General features: G+C 42.9%; 1 protein-coding gene across 8 annotated transcripts in view; it reads right to left on the reverse strand.

Annotated features, from left to right (window-relative positions):
* RUNX2 (RUNX family transcription factor 2) overlaps positions 1-24,399 on the reverse strand; it is a 224,477-nt gene that overhangs the window by 63,959 nt on the left and 136,119 nt on the right. For 3 of the 8 annotated variants that reach the window (XM_062638497.1, XM_062638498.1, XM_062638495.1), the window contains one exon: positions 5,235-10,103. The exons of the other annotated variants lie outside the window; for them this stretch is intronic. In XM_062638497.1, the coding sequence (XP_062494481.1) occupies positions 9,625-10,103 (479 nt within the window). In that variant the 3' untranslated portion in view covers positions 5,235-9,624. Of the gene's footprint in view, positions 1-5,234; positions 10,104-24,399 lie in introns of those variants that run through there. 8 annotated transcript variants of the gene reach the window in all.

Below are 24,399 nucleotides of genomic sequence, written 5' to 3' on the forward strand. Positions count from 1 at the left end.
ACTGGTACTTTCTACAGGTCCATGAAAGCCAAAGGCTGTGGATTTTGCAGCTCTTTACAGGGGGAAATCACCACCAGCACTGCTCCAAATCCCTGAGTGGTGCAGGAAGTGCTGCTTGACACATGACGACTGATCAGCAAAGGGGCAGAAGCGGACTGGGTTTTCAGTCCTGACTTTGAGGTCCAGCTGCCAAATGCATTGCAAAGATAGATCTCTGGAGATTTCTCATACTTTTTTTTTTTTTTTTTTGGCTTATTCTCCTAGTGTATTCATCTTAACAAAAATCAGCTGTTTTCCTTCTCACTTACACAGTATTTGCAGAAGAGACTTCAGCATCTGGCCTGGCTACTATTAAACGATGAGAACATCCTGCTCTGTTAGGAGAACACCACTACTGTCAATAAAAGGGCAGAGATTCTTCCTGAGGTCTGTCTGCATTATTTAGGGTTTTTTTCCCTTATGCCACAGCCTTTCCTTCCTATTTCCTGGTGTTTGCTAACTGGCCTCGCACACCCTGGAAGCAAGGATAAAAATTGTGCTTTCCTGGGAGAAACTATCTTACTGCATTTGGATTAACAGCATCATTTCCAGCTACCAAGGACTTCTTTTCCCAACTGCGGAAATGAAAAAGTAAACAAGCTGGAGAGTGTGAGGCACTGCCTTGGTGTTCAGGCTCCCACTTGATTTGTAATAGTGCTCTGAAGTCACAGCCTGCACGAATACAAATGAAGGGATGGAAAGAAGTCACTAAGCACTAGACCCCTATAATGTGCAAAAAAGTTTTAAACCATTAATATACCCTGTGTGCCCAAACCCAGAGGCAGGGGAAAACCCCAACTCAGAGGCTGGGGGAGAAGTCACTTTGGGAGTTGGGGTTAGGTGTTAGGAGAAGCATGGGGATGAGATGCTCTTCTGAAGCCCAAGCTCCACCTCCATGCTTGGAAGACACCAAAACTTGCCGGGCACAGCCATCCTGAGCAGATCTGATGAAGCGGCCCTGCATTGAGCTTCCCTTGGACCAGGAGATCCACAGAAATCCCTTCCAACCAGCATTTCGGTGACCCTTTATTGGTAACATCCACATTGACGGGCTGAAAAATGCTGGCGTCCAAAACCACAGGGCTATTAATAGAGGGACTTCAGCTGATCTCTACTGGTGTAATCACCATCTGAATTTGGCCTCGTGGTAAACATTAATCACTGGCAAGTTGCTGCAGCGTATCAACTTTAACATGGGTTGTTTGCTTTCCTCTAAGTGCTGGGACATCCTGCAAGCTCCAGCTGCTCATCCCAAGTGAGCTGACGGGACTGAGCGGCCAAGGGCTGCCTCCGTGGACTGCAGTGATCTCTGTGTTTCTTCCTGCCCCACCGCAAATCCCGAGTAAATCTGTTGAGACAGCACAACTTGGCTTTAACTCCGCATTGTTTTTTGACCAGATCAGCAGTCTGGAAACTGGGTCAATTTTTCTAAACATGTGGTTTAGAAATGTGCTGTTTCAAAGGACACTATCCAATGGTGTGAGACCAAACATCAGATTTGTAGTAAAAAGTGCTAAACAACAACAGGAGTTCAAAGCTCTCTATAAACACTGAGTCCATGGGAGACACTGATAAAGTAGGGAAATAGTAAATATTGTGTTCTATATTTAGGGAAACTGAGGCACAAAAAGAGGAGTGCAAAGCTGCCTGGAGAATTGCAGACAATGCTGAAATTATTGAGGGTCAGGACAAAAGCTAATTGGTCTCATCTTTACAAGTTCTTACAAATAAAACCACAGGGATTTGATTTTCTTGTCTCACCCAAACTGCAGGAGGGAAATTCAAGTCTCCTTGCATTCCCAGTGAGGGAAATCATAGCCCACTTGCTACTTAGGTAATATATTCAACGTTTGAAACACAGGTTGCATCTACCCTAAGTAATACATGCAGTTAATCTGTGTGCAATTAGCAGGGCAGGCCTGAGAACTTCAATTCTGAGCTATGTCATAGGTTCCAAGTTACTTTGTTTGCACTGCATCAGATCACCAGATGCTTTTGGAAGCTTAGGCTTTGTTCTATTTGTATCTCACAGTCTTATCAGTTACTGGGGCCAACAGCTTCCTATACCCAGAGGGACAAATGCCAATGTCCCCTCCTCCGAGACCATATAAGTATCACCAAGAGACCCCATGAGAACATCTCCATACATCCCAGACTGATACCGTACAAGTAGCTCTAGCGGTGAAAGATTATAATTACAGAAGTCCAAAGACAGCCCTTGTGAATGTTAAACATTCATTATTTTGCTTTAAGATCATGCTAAAGTTTCTTTTTTCAAGATGTTGAGTAGAAATGCTCAACTGCTCCATTTCAGCCAGCACAGTCATTCCCATCACCTATCCAAAGATGATGGGTTTCCAGTGGCTTTGCTTATAATTTTACCCTGTATAGCAAGTATTTCTGGCAAATAATGTTCTCAGCTGTTCTCTGCAAGCATTCAACCAAGTGGTGAGTGCCTGAGCTGCAAAGCTGGTCACCAACAATGCACCATGCCACTGCCCCGAATATATGCTCCAGTGTGTGACTCAAGTGCTGCAGATCACTGCTGCGACTCATGCCGAGCATTGGCTATCCATGAGCTGTTGCCCAGGAGAGGGATTTCACCCCAAAATACCAATTGATTTCCTTCTGACCACACAGAAGGATGGTAACTGGACGGTGTGTTATTCCTTGGACATGTAACTGAAGCTATTTCATCTTTTTCCCTAGTAAATGGTATGATGAAGTTTTTATTTGGTGCCAGCACAGGACTTAGTGCTGCTCCTTCTCTTCCCCACCACTCCCCCAGAGCTTGTTTTAGGCACAAAAAAGGCTGATCTAGGCCTGTGGCTGCCAGCATGTGGCTGCCCTGAGCCCCTCTGGGGTTGCTTACAGCCATGGGAAACGAAGAAGTTAAACCCAAGGCCAACAGGGAGAGATGGTGTGAGATGCTGCCTGCTGTATGTACACCGCGTGGGACAACCAAAAGCCTGACTCCAGTAATCCAGAGCTGATGTTCAACCCTCACAACCCAAAAGCAAGAAGCTATTTACTGACACCAAATGATGGAGAAGACAATGGTCAACACCCCTAATAGGAAGTGCCTTTAAACTTATCTCCTAAAAGTACTTTGGGGTTGATCACCCCCTGCTGCTCCACATGTCCCCCCATTGGGCAGTCATACATGCTGACCAGTGGCAGACATTTTGCCTCACGAGTGGTTGGTTTCTGACTAAGGCAAAAGAACAAGAGTCACATTCTCAAGCTGCAAAAGGGTAAATGAATCAAAAAACTAAAAGCAACACACCTAGCATGATGTACAATGGGAATTGCTGTACTGGATCAGTGATGGTTTGGCTTTTCCAACCCTTGTGCTGACCATGTCTGCTATAGATCACTGAATCACAGAATCATTAGGGCTGGAAGGGATCTCTGGAGATCATCTAGTTCAATCCACTGCCAAAGCAGGGCCACCTAGAGCAGGTTACACAGGAATGTGTCCAGGTGGGTTTTGAGTATCTCCAGAGAGGGAGACTCCAGGACCCCCCAGGGCAGCCTATTCCAGTGTTCTGCCACCATCAGTGTAAATAAGTTCTTCCTCATGCCGAGGTTCTTCTTGTGTTTTAGTTTATGGACATATCCCAGAGAAATGCTCCAGAAACCAACAAAAGATAGACGGATCACTGCAACTCCTGAATAACCTGCCTATGTTAGTGGCATAACCTAAGAATTTCATCCTGTCAAACCTCTTTATTCAGGCTGGTTTTAGCCAAGTATATGCTATCTGCAAAGTCATGCAGATTTTAGCTTAGACAAGCTGCAGCAGATAGCTCTTAGCCTGACTCACCAGGCCATGGAATAATTTGGATGGGACCATGGGAGATCTCCAGGCCAACCTTCTGCTCCAGCAGCTTCAGCTACAGGGGCAGAGAAGGTTGCTCTATGCTTTACCCCAGGGTCCTGTAACCCTCCAAGAACAGAGGTGGCACAACCTCCCCAGGCCGCTGTTCAACCACTTGACCATGTGAAATGGTGAAAAATTGTTTATTTCTGGGTGAAGGGACCATGAAAGCAAGAGTATAATGAACATCCATCTGTGCTCTGACTAGCTGAGATGGGTTAACCTGAGTACCAGAGGGCAGCAGAAAGTCTTAGCACTAATGTCTGTAGCAGAAGTTCATCCCTGTCCCCTCAGTTTATATAACAATTATACCACAGAGCACTGATTGATTTTCTTGGTTCCTCACTCTTGCATAAAGCTTCCCTAAAATCAGGACTCCGATTACAGGCTGTGATGAAAGCACCCTTGAAAACCCCCAAACATCATCTCAGTCTTCAACTACCACACAAGAAATGTGTAGGCCCATGGTAAAGCCAACAGAGTTCACAAAATCAGTATCAGACATTTAAACTTCAAAGTTAAAGGTTTCTTTAAATGATCAGAACCCCATGCCTCTCTGTGCTACTATTTTTCTTTTGCAGAGTAAAGAAATAGCTAAAAAGGGTAAGAACTTACTGTGAAACCAGGCACAAGCTTGGAAACAACTCCTGTCCTCCCCTTCTGCACACAGCCTTAGTGAGCTCAACTTCACCTTCATTAGCTGCATCTCCTCCTACCACTGACACTAGGCTGGAAGAGCCACCTCCTCCAGTCCCCTACCTCTCCATGTATCTTTTGCTGCTTGGAAACTGTTCTTGCCTTAGGCCATGCAAATCACAAGATTATCTGTAACTGCATTCCTCAAGTCTGACCAGGAAGAGGTGGGGATATCGCAACCGCCATCCTGGAAAAGGGCCACAAAACCCAATCCCTCCTGCCTGTTTTGGAAATCTGTACCAATTTTTCCTATAGTTCAAGCTCTGCCCACAGCACCCTGGCACCAGAATGTCCCAGATAATGCCAGTTGTTAAGTTTCAGAGTTAATGGTCTAGCAAGAGCAATGGAGCAGTGTGATCTCCTCTAAGAAACACAGGTTTTGACAGTTTGCAGACTCCGGAGAAGAAGCAACAATTGAGATCAGATGTAGAAGATATCCTTTACCATCCACAGGCATGGATATTTGCTTTTTATATTTAATTGGAAACTTAAGCACTGCAGGAATTGATGGTGCCACTATGAAAGGCCCACTCCTGTGTCCTAGCATGTACCTACTTTACCCTGCCTGGTGCTAAGAGGAGACAGTGGGAGAAAAAGAAGCATGGAAGAACATTAACAAAAAAAAAAGCCATTTTATTGAAAATGAAATTCAAACTTCAAATTAATATTACAATCATGAGAAAATGCCAAACAATTCAATTTACAGTTGCAACATACAATACAAATAGTCCCTTTGAAGTTGAAGTAAACTGATCCACAATCATCGTCTGTGGCATAAAGCAGAGTGTGTTTGTACAATATGTGCATGAGAAGCAAATCTTGGGTGACAGCATTTGAAAAAATAAAAAAATTAAAGCTTGTATTTACACAAAATGCTACAAATATTTTGTTCCAGCAGAAATTCAAGACTGGTAAAGCATATTTAACAACAACAAAAAAGAACTGGAATGTCACTCATATTACCTAAAACAAAAGTTACTGTAAAAGTATGGGTTTGGCTGATATACTTAAAAGTACTGCATTTAAAAAAAAAAAAAAAGCAAAGAGTTATCTGTAAACATGGAAGTAAACAAACATCTAAAAAAAGATCTCAGAAAATGTTAAAATGAAATGCATTCTATTCAAAAACAACAAGAAATTCAGGGGTTCAGAGAATGGGGCTTCTTTGAGCTCATGGCTGATCCAGGTTTAATTATTGCTTTTGCTCATGGCTTGTTGGCTGCGTGCAGCCTGGCACAGGGCTAAGCTTTGCTTTGCTAAGTGTGAAAGTGCAAAATTTTCCCCACTGGAGATGGTACCTGTGGAAACCGGTAAATCTTTGCTCGGGGAACTGCTGCCCCAAAAGTTCCATACTAAGACAGACACAGCAGCTGGTCCTTTAAAAGGAACAATAAATGCCACACGAATGATGCTGTGGGTTAAATAATTTGCTTGACTCATCCGTCCTGACCCGCTGACCCCAATCTGGTTACTCTTAGGAGGAGAGAGAGGAGGATTTAATCCTCCATTCAGCAAATGGGACATCATGCCTGTTGTGCTGGAAGTAAATCTTTGGTAGGATAAGAGAGCTGGAAAGTAAAAAAAGGCCATTAATCTTTCAGTCTATGACCAGTGCCAAAGACTGCCACTGACCAAAGGGAAGGGCTATCTTTGAGAAAACTCCTTTCTGTTGATGCTCAGCACTTCACAAAACATCAAATAATCTGATGGGATTTACTACATAGTGCTAGTGGCAAGTTTTTTTGGTGTGAAAATCCTGATTCAAGAGCATTTGCAAGTGAACTCAGAAGCATCTTCTAAAAGCTTTGATGAGCATCTCTGCCTCAACCTGTACAACTGCCTCCATGACCAGCCCGACGTACTGGTTCAGGAGCACAGGGGTCTATACTGAAAGTCAAGGAGCTGGTGGTGCTCCTCCATCCATAGGTCCTTAGAAAACCCTTTCCTTCCTACCTCAAGCAAGCAGAGCCAGATGCCTGCCTGCATGGTCAGGGAAGCTGAGGGCAGGGATCAGGCTCACGCACCCCAATGGGGCAGAGAAAATGTTATCAATATCTGTCCCTAATGGTCCAGTTGAAAAGCCGTGGGGACACAATGAGTCCTGTCGGTACTGAGCAAAACAAAAGTCTGGTCTGTGCTGGATTTATCCAGAAACAAAAACCAAGTGCTTGAATTTTACAACAAAGTCTTTAAAAAAAAAAAGGAAGAAAAAAATCTGGGTTGCTGCCTGCAGCCACTCTTAACAACATTTCAACACAAAAGCACCCTAAAAATTACTTAATATGCATACAGTAAACCTTAAAAAGCCCTTCTCAGCAATAACAAATAATGTACAAATAAAGTACCTTTTTTTAAATAGGAAACAGCTTGCACTGGCAGTACATCTTTTTCTCTTGCTTACTAAACAAAAAACAAAACTGAAATGTGTAACCAGACACTGGCTTTTTAAGTGCTGCTGAGACTAACAAACGTATTTTACAGTTACAAATAAATGGACAGTGGTATGCTTCAAGCTACCACAAACCAACAATAAATAGAATCAATTACAGCTTCCATCTTTGAAGGAAAACTAAGTATTAGAAGAAAAACAAAGTGTCTTACTTATACTTTAAGCATACTTGGTATACAACCTTTAGAAGGCAAAGACTTTATTAATTTTTTTTAAGAGCACATCATCACGCAAATCGGAGGGATGTACCACGCTAACGTCAACTCGCTTAACAGCTTCGCTATTAACGAGCAGTGATGGTGTTGTCCAGCTCTGTATGGCTATACCCACCCTTGATCTACTGAGATACTCTGGTGGTAGCCCAAGTACAGCCAAGGAGCGGTGTGGTGGCCAACAGCCCCCTGAGGAGGCTGCGGACAGCAATGGCTAAGGCAGGGGAAGGAGGCAGTGCTGGCAAACCCCATCAGCATGTACTGAACATCCCGCTAAACCAGACTTAACATCACCTGCTGGGGGATTGCCTGGGGCAGGCAGTTCAGCTCCCACCACATCCAGGTGATGCCGTGTCACCTCCCTGTTTGCTGTAGCAGCCAAGGGTTGGGAAAAATTTGGGCCCCTCCACTGTATAGTTTGGCAGCAGACAGGCTGGTTAAGGGTATCGCGCGCAATCTGCTCTCCCTGTATTGTGCTTGGGATCCCCAGGGCGGCTTTTAAGGTGACCTTTTCTCTTCAGTGTTTGCAGAGGTGAGTATTGCTGCCCTTATGCTTGTCCCTCTAATACAGCAACAGCCACATCAGCTTCAAAGTCAACATAGCATCCTTATGGCTCTAGCATTTAATGCTAATGGACGGTGATTCGCTACCAGGCAGTTTCTGTCTCAAGTTTTGAACCTTTTTATTCCATCAAGTGGGTTGAAATTGCACTGGGAGGGGAAAAAGATTCACCAATTCCCCCTTAATCCCATTTCTGAGATACTTAACAATTTAGTATTTGTAAAATATGGGCTTTGAAACCGTTTTGATTTTTCTTTGGGGAAAAAACCCCAACAAACTGTTGAATTTCAAATCATGCTGTCAAAACGGAACATTCAAAATAAGAATATTTTCAAATTTTGCAGTTCTGAGAAAAAATCCTGGGAGAAGAAGAAATGAGGGGAAGGCTGGAAAATATTTCATCCTTCCTACCATTTTTCCAGTGTCTCCACAACTATTGATTAAAAGGCAAGACTGTGTTGAAGGCAACCAGAGAGCTAATAAAAATATTTCAAAAACAATATTTCCTTCATAAGTTATAGAAAAAGATCTTACATCCAAAATCATTTGAAGTGGATGCATTTGGGTTGGCTTTGTCGGTTTTAAGTCACATTGTAAACTGGTTCACACTGAGACTGCTTTTCAGAGTTGGGTAAAGGTTTGAGATTTACACCATTGCAGAAATGTAGTAAGTCAAAAGAAACAAACCAAAAACACTTTTAGAGACCGAAGTCAATATATCATTACATTAAGAAATGTTTAAAGGGTCCAAATGTCATTAAATAATTATAAATATTCTTTTAAAGTTATATGATGATTCATGTTAGCAAACAACCTCAAATTTTACACATTTATAATTTAAAAAGAAAAAAAATAAGAATATAGCCGAACACAAATACTATGTATACCATTTTGGCTTTAGTAATATATATTGCCATTTTCATATTTTGCATAAGTAACAACATTTTGTTTTTTGTTTTTTAACGGTTTTGGTTTTCTTTTTGGTTTTTGGCTGATCGAAGGCAAAATGAATGGATACAAAAGCAAAAAGGAAACCCCAGGGTTGTCTAGCCTAACTTGAAGACTCATTCTCTTTAAGTACCCAAAACCAAACCAAAAAAGCAATGAACACAGAGAAGTTCCAACCACTATCTGCAGCAAGGCTTGGACCAAGTATTTTTTTGGGACAGCTGTTTTCATCTGAATGTATCATGGCAAAATGGAAGCAACTCAATCTTTGCTTTCCTTTTTATGTGCACCAATACAAGCCAGTTGAATTGCACTACAGGTGTGAAGAGGGTCCCATACATTGTATGATTGCAACTGTATCTGGAGTTCATGGTTAGGTTTTTATTTGTCAAAAATAAAAGGGAATGCAGCCTTTGCCTTGCATCACCATGTTTCTCCTGATAGCTGGGGAGTCCGTTCTCTCCTCATTGGCAAAAGTACTCGCTAGTTATTACAACACTCTAGACAAAAAAAAAAAAAAAAAAGGAGGGGGTGATTTTTTGGTGAGTGTAAAAAGTACATTTTAAATATAAAACAAGGTAAAACGGTTCCAAGAAAAAAAGAAATATGTGCTTTGATCCACACAATCTGAAACATGGGTTGTGGTGTGTTGGTAACTCTTGTGTTATTTGTGGCCATTATCATCCCACCTACGCAGTTGCACATATTGGTAAAATCTATTTAAAAACAAAAACCAAAAATAAAAACACAAAAACCAGGCACTTCGTAGTTAGTCGACCATTTGTTTGGTTTGGGGTTTTTTTGGCTCGCGGAGGTCAGGCCGGCTACAGAAGGAATCTCAGTACGGCCTCCAAACGGACTCATCCATTCTGCCACTAGAATTCAAGACGGTTGGGGAGCTGCTGTGGCTGCCATCCGCCTCCACACCATCACTCTGGTTGGGCAAGTTAGGGTTTAACAGTGTGCTGCCGTTGGACGTGGTGGTGCATGGAGGAAGCATCCTGGAGGGGGAGCGGTCCCCTCCCGGCACCATGGGGAACTGGTATGATCCTGATGAAGTGCCATAGTAGAGATATGGAGTGCTGCTGGTCTGGAAAGGTCCACTTTGGTTTTGGGAAGAGCCAGGGTAGGGTGGTGGTAGGTAGGTGTGGTAGTGAGTGGTTGCGGACATACCCAGTGACATGCCTGAGGTGACTGGCGGTGTATAGGTAAAGGTGGCTGGATAGTGCATTCGTGGGTTGGAGAAGCGGCTCTCAGTGAGGGATGAAATGCTTGTGAACTGCCTGGGATCTGAAAATGGGCCCAGCTCTGAAGCACCTAAAAAATTATAACAAAAGACGGGGGAAAACAATTCTGTAAATACCATTTTTTGTATCAAGTGATGATAGAATTCTATTTTTCTAAGAAAACCCACTACTTTTGGCCCCCAAGAGAACAGCAGATCATACCAAATAATACATTGCAAGGAACAGAGTTATACATCTGTCTTCTACAAGTGCTGGGCCAAATTCATCCCTGGTCTAACTCCACCAATGCCAGTGGAGGGAGCAGCATTGCCAATCTGAAGTGTTCAAAGGCCACAAGTCAGGCTGGGGGTGGGGGGGAAATCTCAAAAATCAAGAGACTGAAAAAGAGCCAAGAGAAAGGTGGATTTGGAGTTGATCTGCTTTCTGGGTTCTGAGCTTTGAAGGTTACGTGTCTCTGCTGTTTTGCTATAACCTTGCATGAAACTCAGGTCTGGCTGCACATGAAAGTTGAGATTCCCACCTCAGCACATGCCGTCAGGAGCTGGTGTTTCAAGAAAAGCCGAAATTACTGCTCAACTTGCGATCAAACTACAAGATCTGGCAACATCAAGTCAGCTGCACCACTGACACCAGGGGAGTTACACCATGGGTGATGAAGACCCACTTCTTGCCTGAAATCATTTTTTTTATGGGAGAATCGGCTCAGCTACTTCCTATGGCTGAAAAATATTTGTTGTATCTGGAGGATGGGCAAGGCCAGTGAGCTGATAGCAAAGACGCAAGTTTTACTTTTCAGTGCAGTTGAAAGAAAATAACAAGCCCAACACTTCGTGCCATTGAAAAAAAGTTGTTTCCACATGTTGTCTGTGCAGTCTGGTCGAAAAAAAGACCACACAGTTTATGGCTACTGTGAATGTCTGGATGGTAACACTGTGAATTGGAGTCTAACACAAAACAGGGATGGGTAAACTCATTTTGCCTAATTTTTAATCCCACATCAAACACCCAAAGTTTTGGAGCAGAACTGGAAAGCAAACATTAGTAGCTTGGTGATCTGTTTAGGAGACTGGGATGGACAGGAGCAGAAGAGAAAGATGGAGAAAGCTCGTGTTGAAAGAGCCAGAAAAGTGGAAAACAAAACGGGTGTGGGAAAAAGGACAGGGGGAAGGGAGGGGGGGGAGGGGGGGAATATGTGGAGAAGGAGAGGGAATAGAGAGAGAAAAAGCCTAATAATGAAGTACAGTGCAGGAGGAGATGCATCAGCCAGTATTCAGTATATACATATATACATATTTATAGAGAGTTGTGAAGAACAGGGTATAAATAAAGAGGAAAAATCATGAAATCAAATGGACTCTCCCTGCACTTCCCAGCTGACACTTCTACAGGTTCTACATGCTGAACACTGAAACAATCTGTATATCCTGAATATAAGATGAAGTAATGCTTTTCCTTGCAGGGAGGCTTTGTATCTGACCTGCTGACACTGCTGTGTAGAAGGAAGATCTCTCCAGCCCTTCTGCACTTGCTCTCCTATAGCATACACAATGGTGGTTGTGACCGTAAACCAGACTCAACAAACCCTGCCACCTTGTGTGACACACTTGGTGATTTAGATCACTATTCTCTCTGTCCTACCGGCTCATTTAACCCACACTTTCAACAATATCTAAAAGCAACAGAGGGGCAAAGCTCAGGCATAACTAGGCTTCAGGCTGGAGGACCTGGGCCACAGCCAGCCAAGCATCCCTATCATGCAGCCTGAAAACTGGGGATTAAAATCAAAATATACTGAGGACAGAGGCTTAAATGGGCAGTAAAAGCCCACTTTTAACTTTGATGACAATATGATTACTATTATTTTTATCTGGAACTGAATCAGTGACCTACGGGTGAATGGGTCTGTCTCCACCAACAACCCCTTCAACCACAGCTCCATGGAATGTAATATAACTTGTACCTTTACAGCAAACACTACTATTTGATGCAACTTCTTTCATTCCCAACTGCAAACAATAGCCAGGGGCAATACCACCCAGATTCAAAGCTGTAATTTTGGAACAGTATCCTTTATATTGTGAACAGGTCTGATATGTATCTGGAAATATAAGGTTAGAATATAATTTCCCCAGCTGCTCAAAATACAGAGTTTCAATCTGCTACCTCTTATGCTTTTTTTTTTTTTTTCCTTTTATTGTTACTGCAACTCTCCCAACATGAACACAGTTGCTCTCAGTTTACCCTGACAGAAGCTAAACAAGACTTTTATAATCAAAGGTAGAGATGGTAGGAGTGTAAGGGTGTAGAAGAACATCAGCATTTTTGGTTTCTCTGCAATCAATAGCTTTTTTTTTCTTAATAACAAACTATGCACACAGGTTACACATTAAAGGGCAATCTCCCTTTCAGGGCTAAATCCAAATATTACCTGTATGGGTGCTGCCAAGAGAACACGTATGTGTTGACTGACTGGGAATGTGCACACCACACGTAGGCATTTCTAATGTGGGGCTACAGACCTCCTTACATCCCCTAGCAAATCCACACTTGTTTGTTTTTACTGTTGCTTGTAAAGCACAATCCTATTTACCCAAAGGCCAAATAACCATAACCCTTTCTTATCTCACTCATGGCTGTGTCTGCATGGCTCCTGCACATTCACTTCTCCACCCCCACTTTTGCCCAAACGCCTTTTGCGATCTCCCCAACTCCCTGCACAAGCCGCTATTTGTTCACAGTGTTTTGTACCTCCATTGTGTAAAGATATTTTTGGAGATCAGGATTTTTCTGTGTTGCCTGTTTTAAAGCCTCCTTTCTAAGTAACTTAATGAAAAGTCACCTCTAAATGTCAGCTTCTTGACAAGCTCACCACTACACAATCTCACTGATGTATTTTCCTTCTCCTCCCTCTGTGTTACCTCCTGCGTTAAAGTTGATTTTGGTTCTAACTTGGAAACACCAGAGGCATATTCATTTGTATACGGTTTAGCTCTTTGCTGGACTGGGAAGATAAATAGCATTTCTGGGTATGGCACCCACCTTTGTATATCTAGTTGTGCACAAATAGTGATGTTGATCAGCAATACAGCAACATGACAGTACAAGTAAATAATTTATTTATTCCTCTCCCCAGCAGGATTAAAGATTTATGCTAATTTCCCCTCCTTCAGAGCAAGAAAACAATTTGCATCTGCGAATTCCCACTCTCGTGATAGCTTGTATTAAATGGGTGAAGCACAGATCCTCTGCCCTACATTGTGGCCGCAAGATTGCGAAACCAAACTTCTGTGAAGAGAAGAGACTTTATTTTCTGCTGTCAGAAAGAGAAACATGGCTACAAGCACAGCAAGTGATCTTTTCCAACAGTCTGATCAGCTAACAGTGCCTGACAATACAAAAAAATAAAGTCAATTTTTTCAAAATCCCTTTACTTATGAAAGAGTCCAGGTTAAATTGTTTTCAATTCTTCCAAGCTGATTCCTCTCTATCTCTAACACAACCTGGCACCCAAGTTTTCTGAGAGCTATATGTTTAGAACAGAAAAGTGGTCATGTTAATATCCAATATATATGCTAACATCCTAGATTCAAGAATACTGCTCCAGTGTGTTTCATATTTAGCATATGAACAATTAAAATTCCATGTGGTTTCACTTATTTTGATGCAGAAGCCTCATTAAAAACCCTAGACTTGGGCATTTGCCAGCAGCTGACTAAAATGGTTTTGCATTCACGCTTAAAAAACAATTTTACCTGTTGCAGCTTTGCAGCTCCACCATTTACAGCTGAATGCATACCCTGGCTATTTCTCTTTTTCATTTTACAGATGCTAGCTAATGCCAGTTAATGCTCACTTCTCAATTAATAAGCTGTACTTGTGGTTTGCAGAAAATAAGGCAACAAATTTCTGCCAGGTTTACAGCACTTTGGCCAATCACTTCCAATTATTAAAGATCATAATGTACCGTGGATAGATTAACTCCTTGTGAGCGTAGCAAGCTGACATCTACTTTAAAGTGTTATAGGATAATTTTATAATTTAGAAATACAGCAATTTGCTTTCTCATTTTATGCTGCAGTGTCACTGCCCAAAAACCAGGTCCCCTTGGCTAATTGGATAGGTCTGACAGGAAATTTTTAGTGCATCAAGTCAATGCAAAATCATCGGATGCAAGAAGAAAGAGTAGGGCTATATTCAGGTCACTGAAAAGTCTGTCTCAAGGAAAGTCAACTACATATGGTTAAATATATTTACCAGTACCTAAATGATTCACTTGTGTTTTGGGGAACTTCAGTGTTAAGACATTTGCTGAAGTAAGTACTAGATTTTGTGGGGGTTTGTTCAACAGTTTGATTCAGGCTGGAACGTAGCACTAATTGATCTATTAAAACTCTTTTTTTCCTTCCCTACCAGCTACGTCTATGAATTATATGTGCAGCTTGGATTACTTACAGCTGATAATATCACCTCGTATGAAGTATGCCACACACTTCACATGATGAGATGATTTCAAGTCTCTTACAGCTTTGCCAGACTTTAAACGTTCTGGCTGAAACTGTCCATGCTGGGCGTCTGTCTCAGGCTAAATTGTGATTTATGCATTTATTTGTTTTTAAAATTTCAGCTGAAACTCTTCTGCTGGGAAAAATATATTGTTTTACTAATCTTAAACTTGGAGGAGCCTTCCTTTGAAAAGCTGTACCAGTTCCATGCTTTGAAGTAAGAACTTGAACTTTGGAATAGGAGTGGCTTTTTGTGTGAAGAGATGTTGCCATGAAAATCCAGCCAAATATGAACAATTCCTAAGGATTCTGACTAAAAATGGGCAGAAGAGTCTGTGCCCCTACAAAGACACTTGTCCAGAGACTGGAATGAAATCCAGGAGTCCCAAGTCCTGGATTTTTTCTGCAAATATTGCTGAAATAAGGGGACATTCCCACCCATCCCTGTGCCAGTCCTGATAGACAATCAGTCCATTGGTGGCTCCATTCACTGGAGTGGCAGAAGTCTGAGCAGAAGGAGTCCACGTGAATGTTTGTGTGATATTGCAAAGGAAAAATTTGGGAAGGCGGGGTGACTTGGGGTTTGCTTTTTTTAGAAATCTGAGAAACTATAAACACAACTAGAGACAAACAAAAGGATATTATTAAGGTTACCATGTGAGGAGTGGGAAAGCTAGTTAGGAAATACCAGCATTCAAGTTACTTCTCCATATGCACTATGATACAGCATTCAATTACAGAGGATGCCATTCCTTTTATACAAACCCTCTGCAGTCAGCACACAAGCTGACCCCCTCTGGAGATGTAACAGAGTTGAGAAATAGAAAACACCATTGTCTACGTATCCCCCAAATCCTCTATGGCAAGGAAGCAGAAGGAGTGAGGTGAACAAGGCGAGGGAGACCCGATTATTTCCTGTGCAAACTGGATTTTATATGCATTTCTGCCACATGGTTTGTACGTGACTCAGTTCAAATCTCTCCAAATCACATTTTCACTTCTCCCATATTCCGTGCCCAGCCAAGATGCTGGCTTCTGATTTGCATGTGTGCTAAATATTCACAGCTGCAGCTTAAGCCAACAGGATCACAGGTCTGAACATAAAGCTAAAGACAGAAAAAAACCCACCATGCTGTAGGTGACACAAAGAACGTGCACTGAATTACAAAAGACTTTAGGGTCAGTCCCAGTACTCGTTATAAAGTGGGTTCCTTCTTTCTTGGGAACACTGCACTGCAATGAACTATACACAAATGCTATGCAGAAATATTACAGCAAAGCTCATCACGAAATTAAGAATTTCTTCTTCAGAGAAGAATTTAATGCTCTGCAATAAGAAAGGCCTGAGGAAATGCAAAGAACAAGAAGAAAACAAAATATTGAAGAGATGCTCATTAAGTTAGCACTGTCCATCCTGCGCACTGAATGAGACAGAAATCCCGTGGGAAAAATACCATGTGATCCTGTAATTAAAATCTGTAATATAATGCATAAGCAGAATGAGGCTGATTTAAAGCTGCACAGGCAATGTAAGTACTGAGATTTCCCAATTTCTGAGCACTGAGTTCTGCAATCATAAGGATTCTTTGCAACCCATCTGAATGGGGGAAATGATTACTTATTAGCTGGATCTCTGGTTTCCCTCAAACATCATTCTGTATCAAGGGGAGAGTGTTACTTTCCTTTTCATTTAGTTAAATTCTGGGCACCTGCCCCTGCTAATAAGTGTTTAATGAATCATACATAGCATGACCCTTCTCCTGCCTCCTTCCAGGCGAGCTTTTGACTCCACAAAGGTCCTGTACCACCTTCCCTCTGGATGCCACTGCAGGATAGAGCCTGGGACTGAGATTCCCAGGGATCCCAAACCACCTCCTCATCTATCTGTTCCCTGCTGTAGTAGCTGTTAGGTCCTGATCCTGGAACCTATGCCAGTGCTCAGTTTCATGCTGGAGCTCAGGGACACTCCTTGCATCCACCGCCAATCATGTGGTGAGGGTCCTGCAGCAGAAGTAAGGAACAGGGCTTATCCCTCCCTGGTTCACTTTTGTGCTGTTTTCAAGTTTCCTCTCTTTAATTCACATAGATAGATAAACAAATGGGGGGAGGGAAGCATTTTCACATCTTTTTTTTTGTTTGGTTGTTTTTTTCCTTCTTTTTTTTTTCCCCATCTTACCCTATGTTTGCCTTACTCTTGGCAAACAACAGCAGCAGAAAAGGTGCGAACTCCCCCCCCTCCTCCTCTTTCCTTCACCTCAACAAGGTGTTAACTTCAAGGCCTAGTTGGGACCATTTAAACTGCAACATTATTAAGCACAGCAGTCTCACAAAAGTCAGAGGGAGGAAGGAACATTTTAACCCCTTCAGAGCCTCATTTGTAACAGGCAAGAAACCTAATTCTAGCACAACTCTTCTCCCCATCCCTTAGTACCCCAGGTCACAGGGTAAACAGCACGCTTGTGCCTTCTGGTATTTAGGTAACAGGACGTTAGCACTTAAAATACCATGGATTAATTTGCAGATAGATATTTTCACTGTATTTATGGTGCAGCACCTTAGCTCTTTGCTGGGAGAAACACCCCATAAATAACATAGTTAGCAGCAACCATTAAAGTAGCACTCATACAAATAAAGGAGAGTGTTTCCCAAGCAGAGCTGTTACATTGCTTAACAGCAAAATTGGGGTCTCTTTGCACTTCTTTAGTCCAGACTCCATCATTACCTGCCCTCCTACCTCAATAGGACTTTCCTGCTGAATGAACTGTGCTGCAATAAGGTGATTTTATTCAGGCACTCAAGTCTTGCCAGGTGACACTATGCATTTAAACACAGGTGGCTGCTGGCTGCACCTCAAGAGGTAGCTCATCTTAAATTACGAACATCAATGGGTACAAACTCCTCTCACGTGTGGAAGAAAGCAACAACAAACCCCTCCCAGATGGACTGCTGGGAGCAGAAATGGAGCTATGGAAGCATCAGCCATCACTGCCTTATTTATACATGTTGCTTCTTTCTTGTGAAGCTTCACTTATATACAACTTAAAACTGTTCTAGTAAGAACCACAGGAGGGGGACAAATGGTCATATTACAGAAACATGTCCTTGGCTAGCCACTGTGACCTCCCACACCATGGACCTGGTGTGATGGGGAGCCTCTGAACTTCTTGGTCTTTGCTATCTCATCTTAGGGACTTCAGTCTGGAGCTTTCACAGCTGATTCGGGCGAAAGGGAATTGGTAATATATCAAAATCCCCCTGCTTGTTCAAAGTCTCAGGCCATCTATGTACTACATTGGAAACAAAAGGTAAATAACATTTATTGGAAGTAAGTCCAGCAGCTGTGCAAAACCACGTGGCACAAACACGCACACAGGCGCATACAGATCTCACTTCAGTTTTCCCCAATTTTTCCTGCCTGAATTTCAGCCCCTGCTGTTTTACACCAGCAGAAAGGCAGTGGAAGGAACATCTGAGGCTTTTCTTGGATAGCAACCTCAGCAGCATTGTATACAGCAAGGGGGTGAAACCGCAGGGCTGAGAGCTGCAACGCATGCACGGCAATAGTGAGCATAGTACAAGAGCCCTGTGTAAACCCAGTGAATGGGCAGATAACATACACTGGGGCTAGCAGTCTACTTTAGTACCTCTTTTTTGCAGAAAATGTGCCTTAACTACCCAGTATAAATATTTGTTTCCAATGTTGTCATGAATTGTACTTTTCCACTGCATGCTAGCAGCAACTCAGAAATACCATCCGATCCTCAAGCAGACACAAAGAAACTATGTTTGGGGAGGGGGGGAAGCCCTTGGCACTGCCGTGTAATTTCACCCTTTAAACCCCTCATTTTTCCTCCCCATACAAATTTTCCTTTCCAATCTCATACAGCTAACACACGTCCCTCCTGAGGACAGAGGATTCCTTGCTGGTTCTTGATTAAGAGACTTTAGGAAGCCGGGAAGGAAGATATTCTTTGAAACTGGATCTACTGTAGGATGGGAGCCAGCACACAGGACACCGTGTCTTTCAGAAAGGGCCACACACAGTGCCACTCCAGTCATATGACTTCTCTGTCACATCCTGAAGCCATTTCCAGCTCGTGTGCGAGTTTGTACTCCCATTTAGAAAAGGATGGGATATATTGGGAACACACATATGGAAACACTTTCAGGGAATCAGTTTCCATGAAATCCATAATAAGCCAAGTGGCTTCAGATGTGGCAGTGTGCCTCAGATTAGCCAAAAAAAAAAAAAAAATAATAAAAGGGGGAAAAAGAAAAAAAAAAAAGGAAAAAAGGGACAAATCTACCCTTTCAGCCCTTATTTCAGTTTCAAGGGGGAGGAAAGAAAAAATTCAAAACCACTAATGACTTATGGCTACCAAAACAGGCAGCCACAAATTCCCCCAACTAACAACAGCATTCATCCCTTCCGCAAGTAACGGAGCTGCTAGCAGCACTCCTGTGGCTATCTGAAAGCCCTCCTGGCATCCAGGAGGACACTGAGCACACTGAGCTCGCCCTGCCTACACCAATGCCCATTTGGGCAGGGCATCGCAGTATGATAACATGTGCGGGCAACTAAAAGCTTTTCCAAAACCTGCAGCTTGGTGACACACTGTTCATTAAGTGAATCTCCCAAGAAAGGCTAGATCTGGGAGAGGACATCCTTTGGATGGGGTCTGCTGTACCTGGGTGATATTAAAAGCCAGATTTATGGCAGGGATGACGTGTTGGGTGTTAGGCAGTGATGTCAGGCAAGGAGTGGGTATCATCTCTCTAATGTGCTCCAGCGGCCAGGAGCCAAAGGTCAAGTGCAATCCCCCACGTGCCCTCCCTGATGGGTAACCAGTAAGCAGGAGCCAGGGAGTGCACAGCCCAAGGCAACCCCAAACAGCACAGCAAAGGGCTGGAGGTCGCATCAGCCCAGAGCAGGAGGGAAGCAGCCAAATCATCTGAGTTAGCATGGTGATGGAATAATTTCTGCATGGACGAGGAAGCAGGAAGAAGCATGGAGCAAGTGGCAGAAGTTCAAATGGGAACTGAAGAGATGCTACGTGCATCTCTATGACAGCTAGCCGTGTTTTTATCATGAGAAAAAAGGGATTTGGCTGCTAATTGGGGATGTATCCTACAAACCCTACTTTTCCTGACAAACAAATGACTCCACAAATAGTCCCTCTGTTTTCAATACGGTTATTTGCAGCACGAGGGACCACCCAACACGAGAGGATCAGGCCCTCCACTTCCTCGCTTTGCAGCTCACTTAAACCTTCAACAGCTAAATCTGAACACAAAAATCCCCACGAACTGCAAAGGCTTTTCCTTGCTGCTGCTGGAAAAGCCCTGGACAAAGAGCTCTGTGGAACGGTCTCATGTGCTATTAATACGATGCTCTCCCCAACTTCCGCCTCTGAAATGGGGATTTGCGATTTGTTTCTCAGGCTGTTTCTTTCCACTCAAGCCTCAGCACAGTAAACTAACTGAAAACTTCTGCATCAAGGAGAAGGTTTCTTTTAAAGTTTTGCTTGGCTTTGCTTTCAAAGAGTTGTCTGTATATTTTAGAATATGTAGAATTTGCCTTTGATTTAAACCTCTTTCTTAACAATAGACAAGAGACGATTTCTCTACTGAGCGATTTAAACAAAAACAAACATATTTTGGTTACCCAGGCCTTGTTCTCTAAACACTATTTTTTTCTTCTTTTTTCCAGAGAAAACTCAAACTGTACAAATTGTTACACTTCTGGCCAAAAAAACTGAAATTCACAAATGCAGACAGTCCCATTTTGGTTTTCCTGACCAGTTTCATACAAGGATGAAAAAAAGGCACCTCCCCAGCCCCCAGACATCCATAAAACATGAAACCCCCTAATCTAAACAATTAAAAACACACGTTTTGCCTCTAAAATAACTCTTCCCTTCAACGGACGTTTTCAGCCTCAGGCCCTGCCTATGTCCAGGGCCATGCTATTGGGTTTTTTTTCTCCTCTCCAACACGAAGTTGTGTGTCCCCAGAGGGTAAACAGACACACCTCGTCCTGTGGGGAGGCAGCTGAAAGCGGCTGCTTATAGCCGGAGCAGGAGCTGGAATGGACCATGCAAGAGCAGCCGCTCCGAAGGGCAGGAGGGCGCTTAGCCCACGGACAGCTTCTGGCTATTGGAGATAGGAAAGGGGAGATACCAGGGAAGCATTTCCATCTTAGGTTAAGGATTCTAGCAGCAGACAAAATAACACTGTTGGAGTGAAAACAGTGGAAAATAACTCATGCAGTGACGGCCAATTTTTTCCTTTACAATGAGAACACGTTTCCCTCAAGTAACACGAACAGCGGTAACATCAGGCTCTGATAAAATGGTCAAACATGTCATCACGACTCAAGACCCACCAGCCAAAGGAATTTCAGGAGGCTCATGGTGCGAAGGATCCCTGTGGGGAGATGTGTGGGTGAACACCAAGCTGAACCACTATACCTATCTCCTGGGGCAGAGCAAGAGCAGCTCGGGACATCCCAATCCTTGGTGTCACAGGAGCAAAGCTGTGGCTCTAGACAAGAGCAGGTCTCACCACCATGCAATACGACTGCACCCAGTTTTGGGGAGACAGAGGAAACCTCTGTATGCAACTCCTGGGCTGTTTTCACTACAGCTGCTCTTACATGCAAGAGTGAAAAACTGACCAGTGAAAAGACCTACAGAGGTTTCAGTACATACATTTAGGCTCTTAATGTCTGTTTAGATACCAAATTGCCATCAAATTCAGCAGGATGCCAAGAGCTAAACACAGTTGTATAGCAGGGATAGAGGAACTGTATCCCATTTTATATTCAGCATTGCACCACTTTAACAATATATGATTTTCAGTCTTATTTAATAAAAGCAGAGTAAAGCCTTTCATGTACTTCTTTCTATTCATTAAAGACCTGAGTTTCTTACTAAGTTAAGGCAAACTACTGTTAAGTTACATTTCAATCCGTTACAAGCTTGTCCACACAGCATCTCCATTCATCAGCTGAGCTGAAGCTTAAACCAGCCCAACTCTGAACACCTCTAAATAAATGCTGCTTCTCCACAGTGTAAAATTTGAATATGGTTTTTATCCTCCCAGGAAACTGGTGATGAGAAAGAGAAACAGACTTTGGTCCGTAGTAGCTCACATCATAAACATGCTTTAGGCTGTTTACTGTATGGAAACTTAGGCTGTACCGCTAGCAGCTCAAATCACTACTGATGCTCTGAACTTAAAATCTAAGTTACCATGTCTCATATAAACCACAATAACGGTCACCTGAATGGCCACTGCTCATGGTAGCATCTCATCTGAGATACTACAATCTGTAACAGGGGATTGAGTTAAGTCTCACTGCCTTGTGCCTGCCATAGGCTGTAGAAATGCACACTCCTACCAAAGTATAACTAAGCCTGTAGTTAAGTTCGGATAACCAGACCAGTCTCTGAATTTGCTTTATTTCAAAAGACAGCTTGGGCAACTTCTAACAGGGCTGGTAACAAATAAGTGTGTCATGGAGATATTGCACAGGATAATGGCACACTGGCAAAAAAAGCATGTGTTATTTGGGAGTTTAGAAGGCCGGCTTATCCATTAAAGCTATTAAAAGGGCAAATGTGATGCATTGCTTTCTGGCTCTTGCTACTGATTTGTTTTGTGAATTTGGGCATATAATTTGATTTTCCTGGCTAAATTTAGCTTGCTATAAGATGGATATTTTAATACTTCGTATTAGCCAAGTGACAAAGGTCAGTAGCACAGCTTGGAAAATGCTACGAATCCTTTGTTGGAAGATGTTATAAAGTTATGAAGGTTAAAGGCAAAACCCATTAGACATTTTTTGTAAGCCCTTCAACTGGTGAAGACACAGAAAAGGTGAAAGACAGAGTGAACAGAACTTGGCTTAAAATAAACTTTCATACACAGTCCCAATACCTGAAATAAAAAAGCCTGTATTATTGCCTTCAGTTGTCTTCATCTGCCTGAGAACTGCTTTAAACTGAACCCCCACCAGCGCATCTGCAGAGCAGACTGGTGAGAGCAGAAGCTGGCCCGGCTGAGGACCAAGCGCCGTGTTCCAGCTCCACTGTGGCTGGAATAGCTTCCTCCATGGGCAAGCAGCCTGTCCTCAAAACAGCTCCAAACCAGTCTCGCCCACCTACGTGGGCCAGGCCAAACTAGGAACTGGTTGGGTTTGTACTACCCTTAAACTCAGCTTCCTATCTAATTTTGGAATCTAATACAGTGGCTCCTAATTAGGCTCCAATGGTACTTAGATCCTCTGCTGCGCTCCTTTTCAACCATAAAAAACCTGCATCATGGGTTGGCATCTAACAGGAATTAAAATGAAAACAAAAACAAACAAAAAAAATCCCTTTAGAGGGAGATATTTGAGAGAGGAAGAGGGAAGAAAGGGGGAAGAGAGGTGCCTTTTTCCTACTGCCAGGACTCCTCTGTGGCTCCTCAAGCCATGCCAGCATCCACATCACAGTTCCCGGGGACTTCCTCCGAGGAGCTCCTGTGAGATGCCTCTTCCAATGAGCCATTTCATCTCAGGCTTATGTTGCAGAGATTTTGGGTCAGCAGCCCTCCTGCTGTTTTTGAGGCACTTGCTTCCCTTCCTATTTGGCAAACCTTTGCAGAAGGTCTAATTTTCAGCCCCCAGTCCCTAGTCCAGATCTCAGCCTCTGCAAGCTGTACCGTAGAGGTACATCCTTATGCTCTTTCCCAATGAGGTCTCTGCTCTATGCATTCCCTCTGTCAGTGCTAACAAACCCTACACAACTCTAGGTCTATTCACTACACTGCAGTGGTAACTCTGACTTTATGGCCAGCTGTCTCATTTAGAAGCCCAGTGATATTTCCACATATTCATAAAGCCCTATCACTTCTCAGGCATTTATTTACTCATGTACATAATGTTAGCTTTGACATTGTTTTTAAGTTTATTTTCTAAAAATCATTTAACTGCACCAAAATTATCTATTTCAATCTTAATCAAGTTTTTTGGCTGGGGTTTTTCCTTCATTGGAACATGGTTTTATTTTTGTTTTCAGTGGCAGCAATACACATAACTAGTTGGCTACACTTAACAGGAATGACCTACAGACGTCTGATCCTATTTCTGTGCAGAAAGGTACAGATCATATGATCTCATGAGGTTTCTTGTCAGTCCTGTATGACTATAGAAGAATCGATCTAGTTCCTCTGGGGTTATTCCTACCTATGTAGTAGGTAAGTAGATTGACAGAGCTCTATCAACAGCTGTTCAATACAGTGATCCAGCTAAGCCTCCAGCTTTGAAAACCTCAACAGATTGGGAATATCTGTGTTCTGGTCTTACACTCCAGGGGAACCAAATGACTACTTCTGACAATGCCAAGAAGCTGATGTGTGCTGGATGGACCTTTGGTCTAACCTGGTGGGGTTTATCTTCTGCCCCATTCACCTTTTTCAGTGATGATGCTGACCATTGTGGCTTGTCTCTTATTACAGGCTCTAACAAGCAGCTTTGTGGTTTCTTTCCTACCTCCCCTGAAGCCTGGGAGGAGGTGAAGAGCCACAGAGCTATCTCAGTACCCTCCTCCAAACATCCTTGCACTCCTTCTAAGCCATGCTCACTACTACCCAGCCGCAGCCACTGCTAAGTCCTCACTGTCTCTCTTGGTGTTTCCTCAATTCCCTCTTCTATTCTGTTGTACATCTTGTAACCAGTTGTACTGTATTTAAAAGTGCAAATTCATAGAGGACAAGGCTGACCTCTCTTTTTTCCCCTCCTGTAATTGTAGTCCTTAGCACAATGGGATTGGACTTCCAAACACTACCACAATACAAACAATATTAGTAGCCACTGCCTAT

Source organism: Pezoporus occidentalis, unplaced genomic scaffold, assembly GCF_034315485.1.
Source record: "Pezoporus occidentalis ecotype Australia unplaced genomic scaffold, CSIRO_AGI_Poc_V1 ctg57, whole genome shotgun sequence".
Taxonomy (NCBI): Eukaryota; Metazoa; Chordata; class Aves; order Psittaciformes; family Psittacidae; genus Pezoporus; species Pezoporus occidentalis.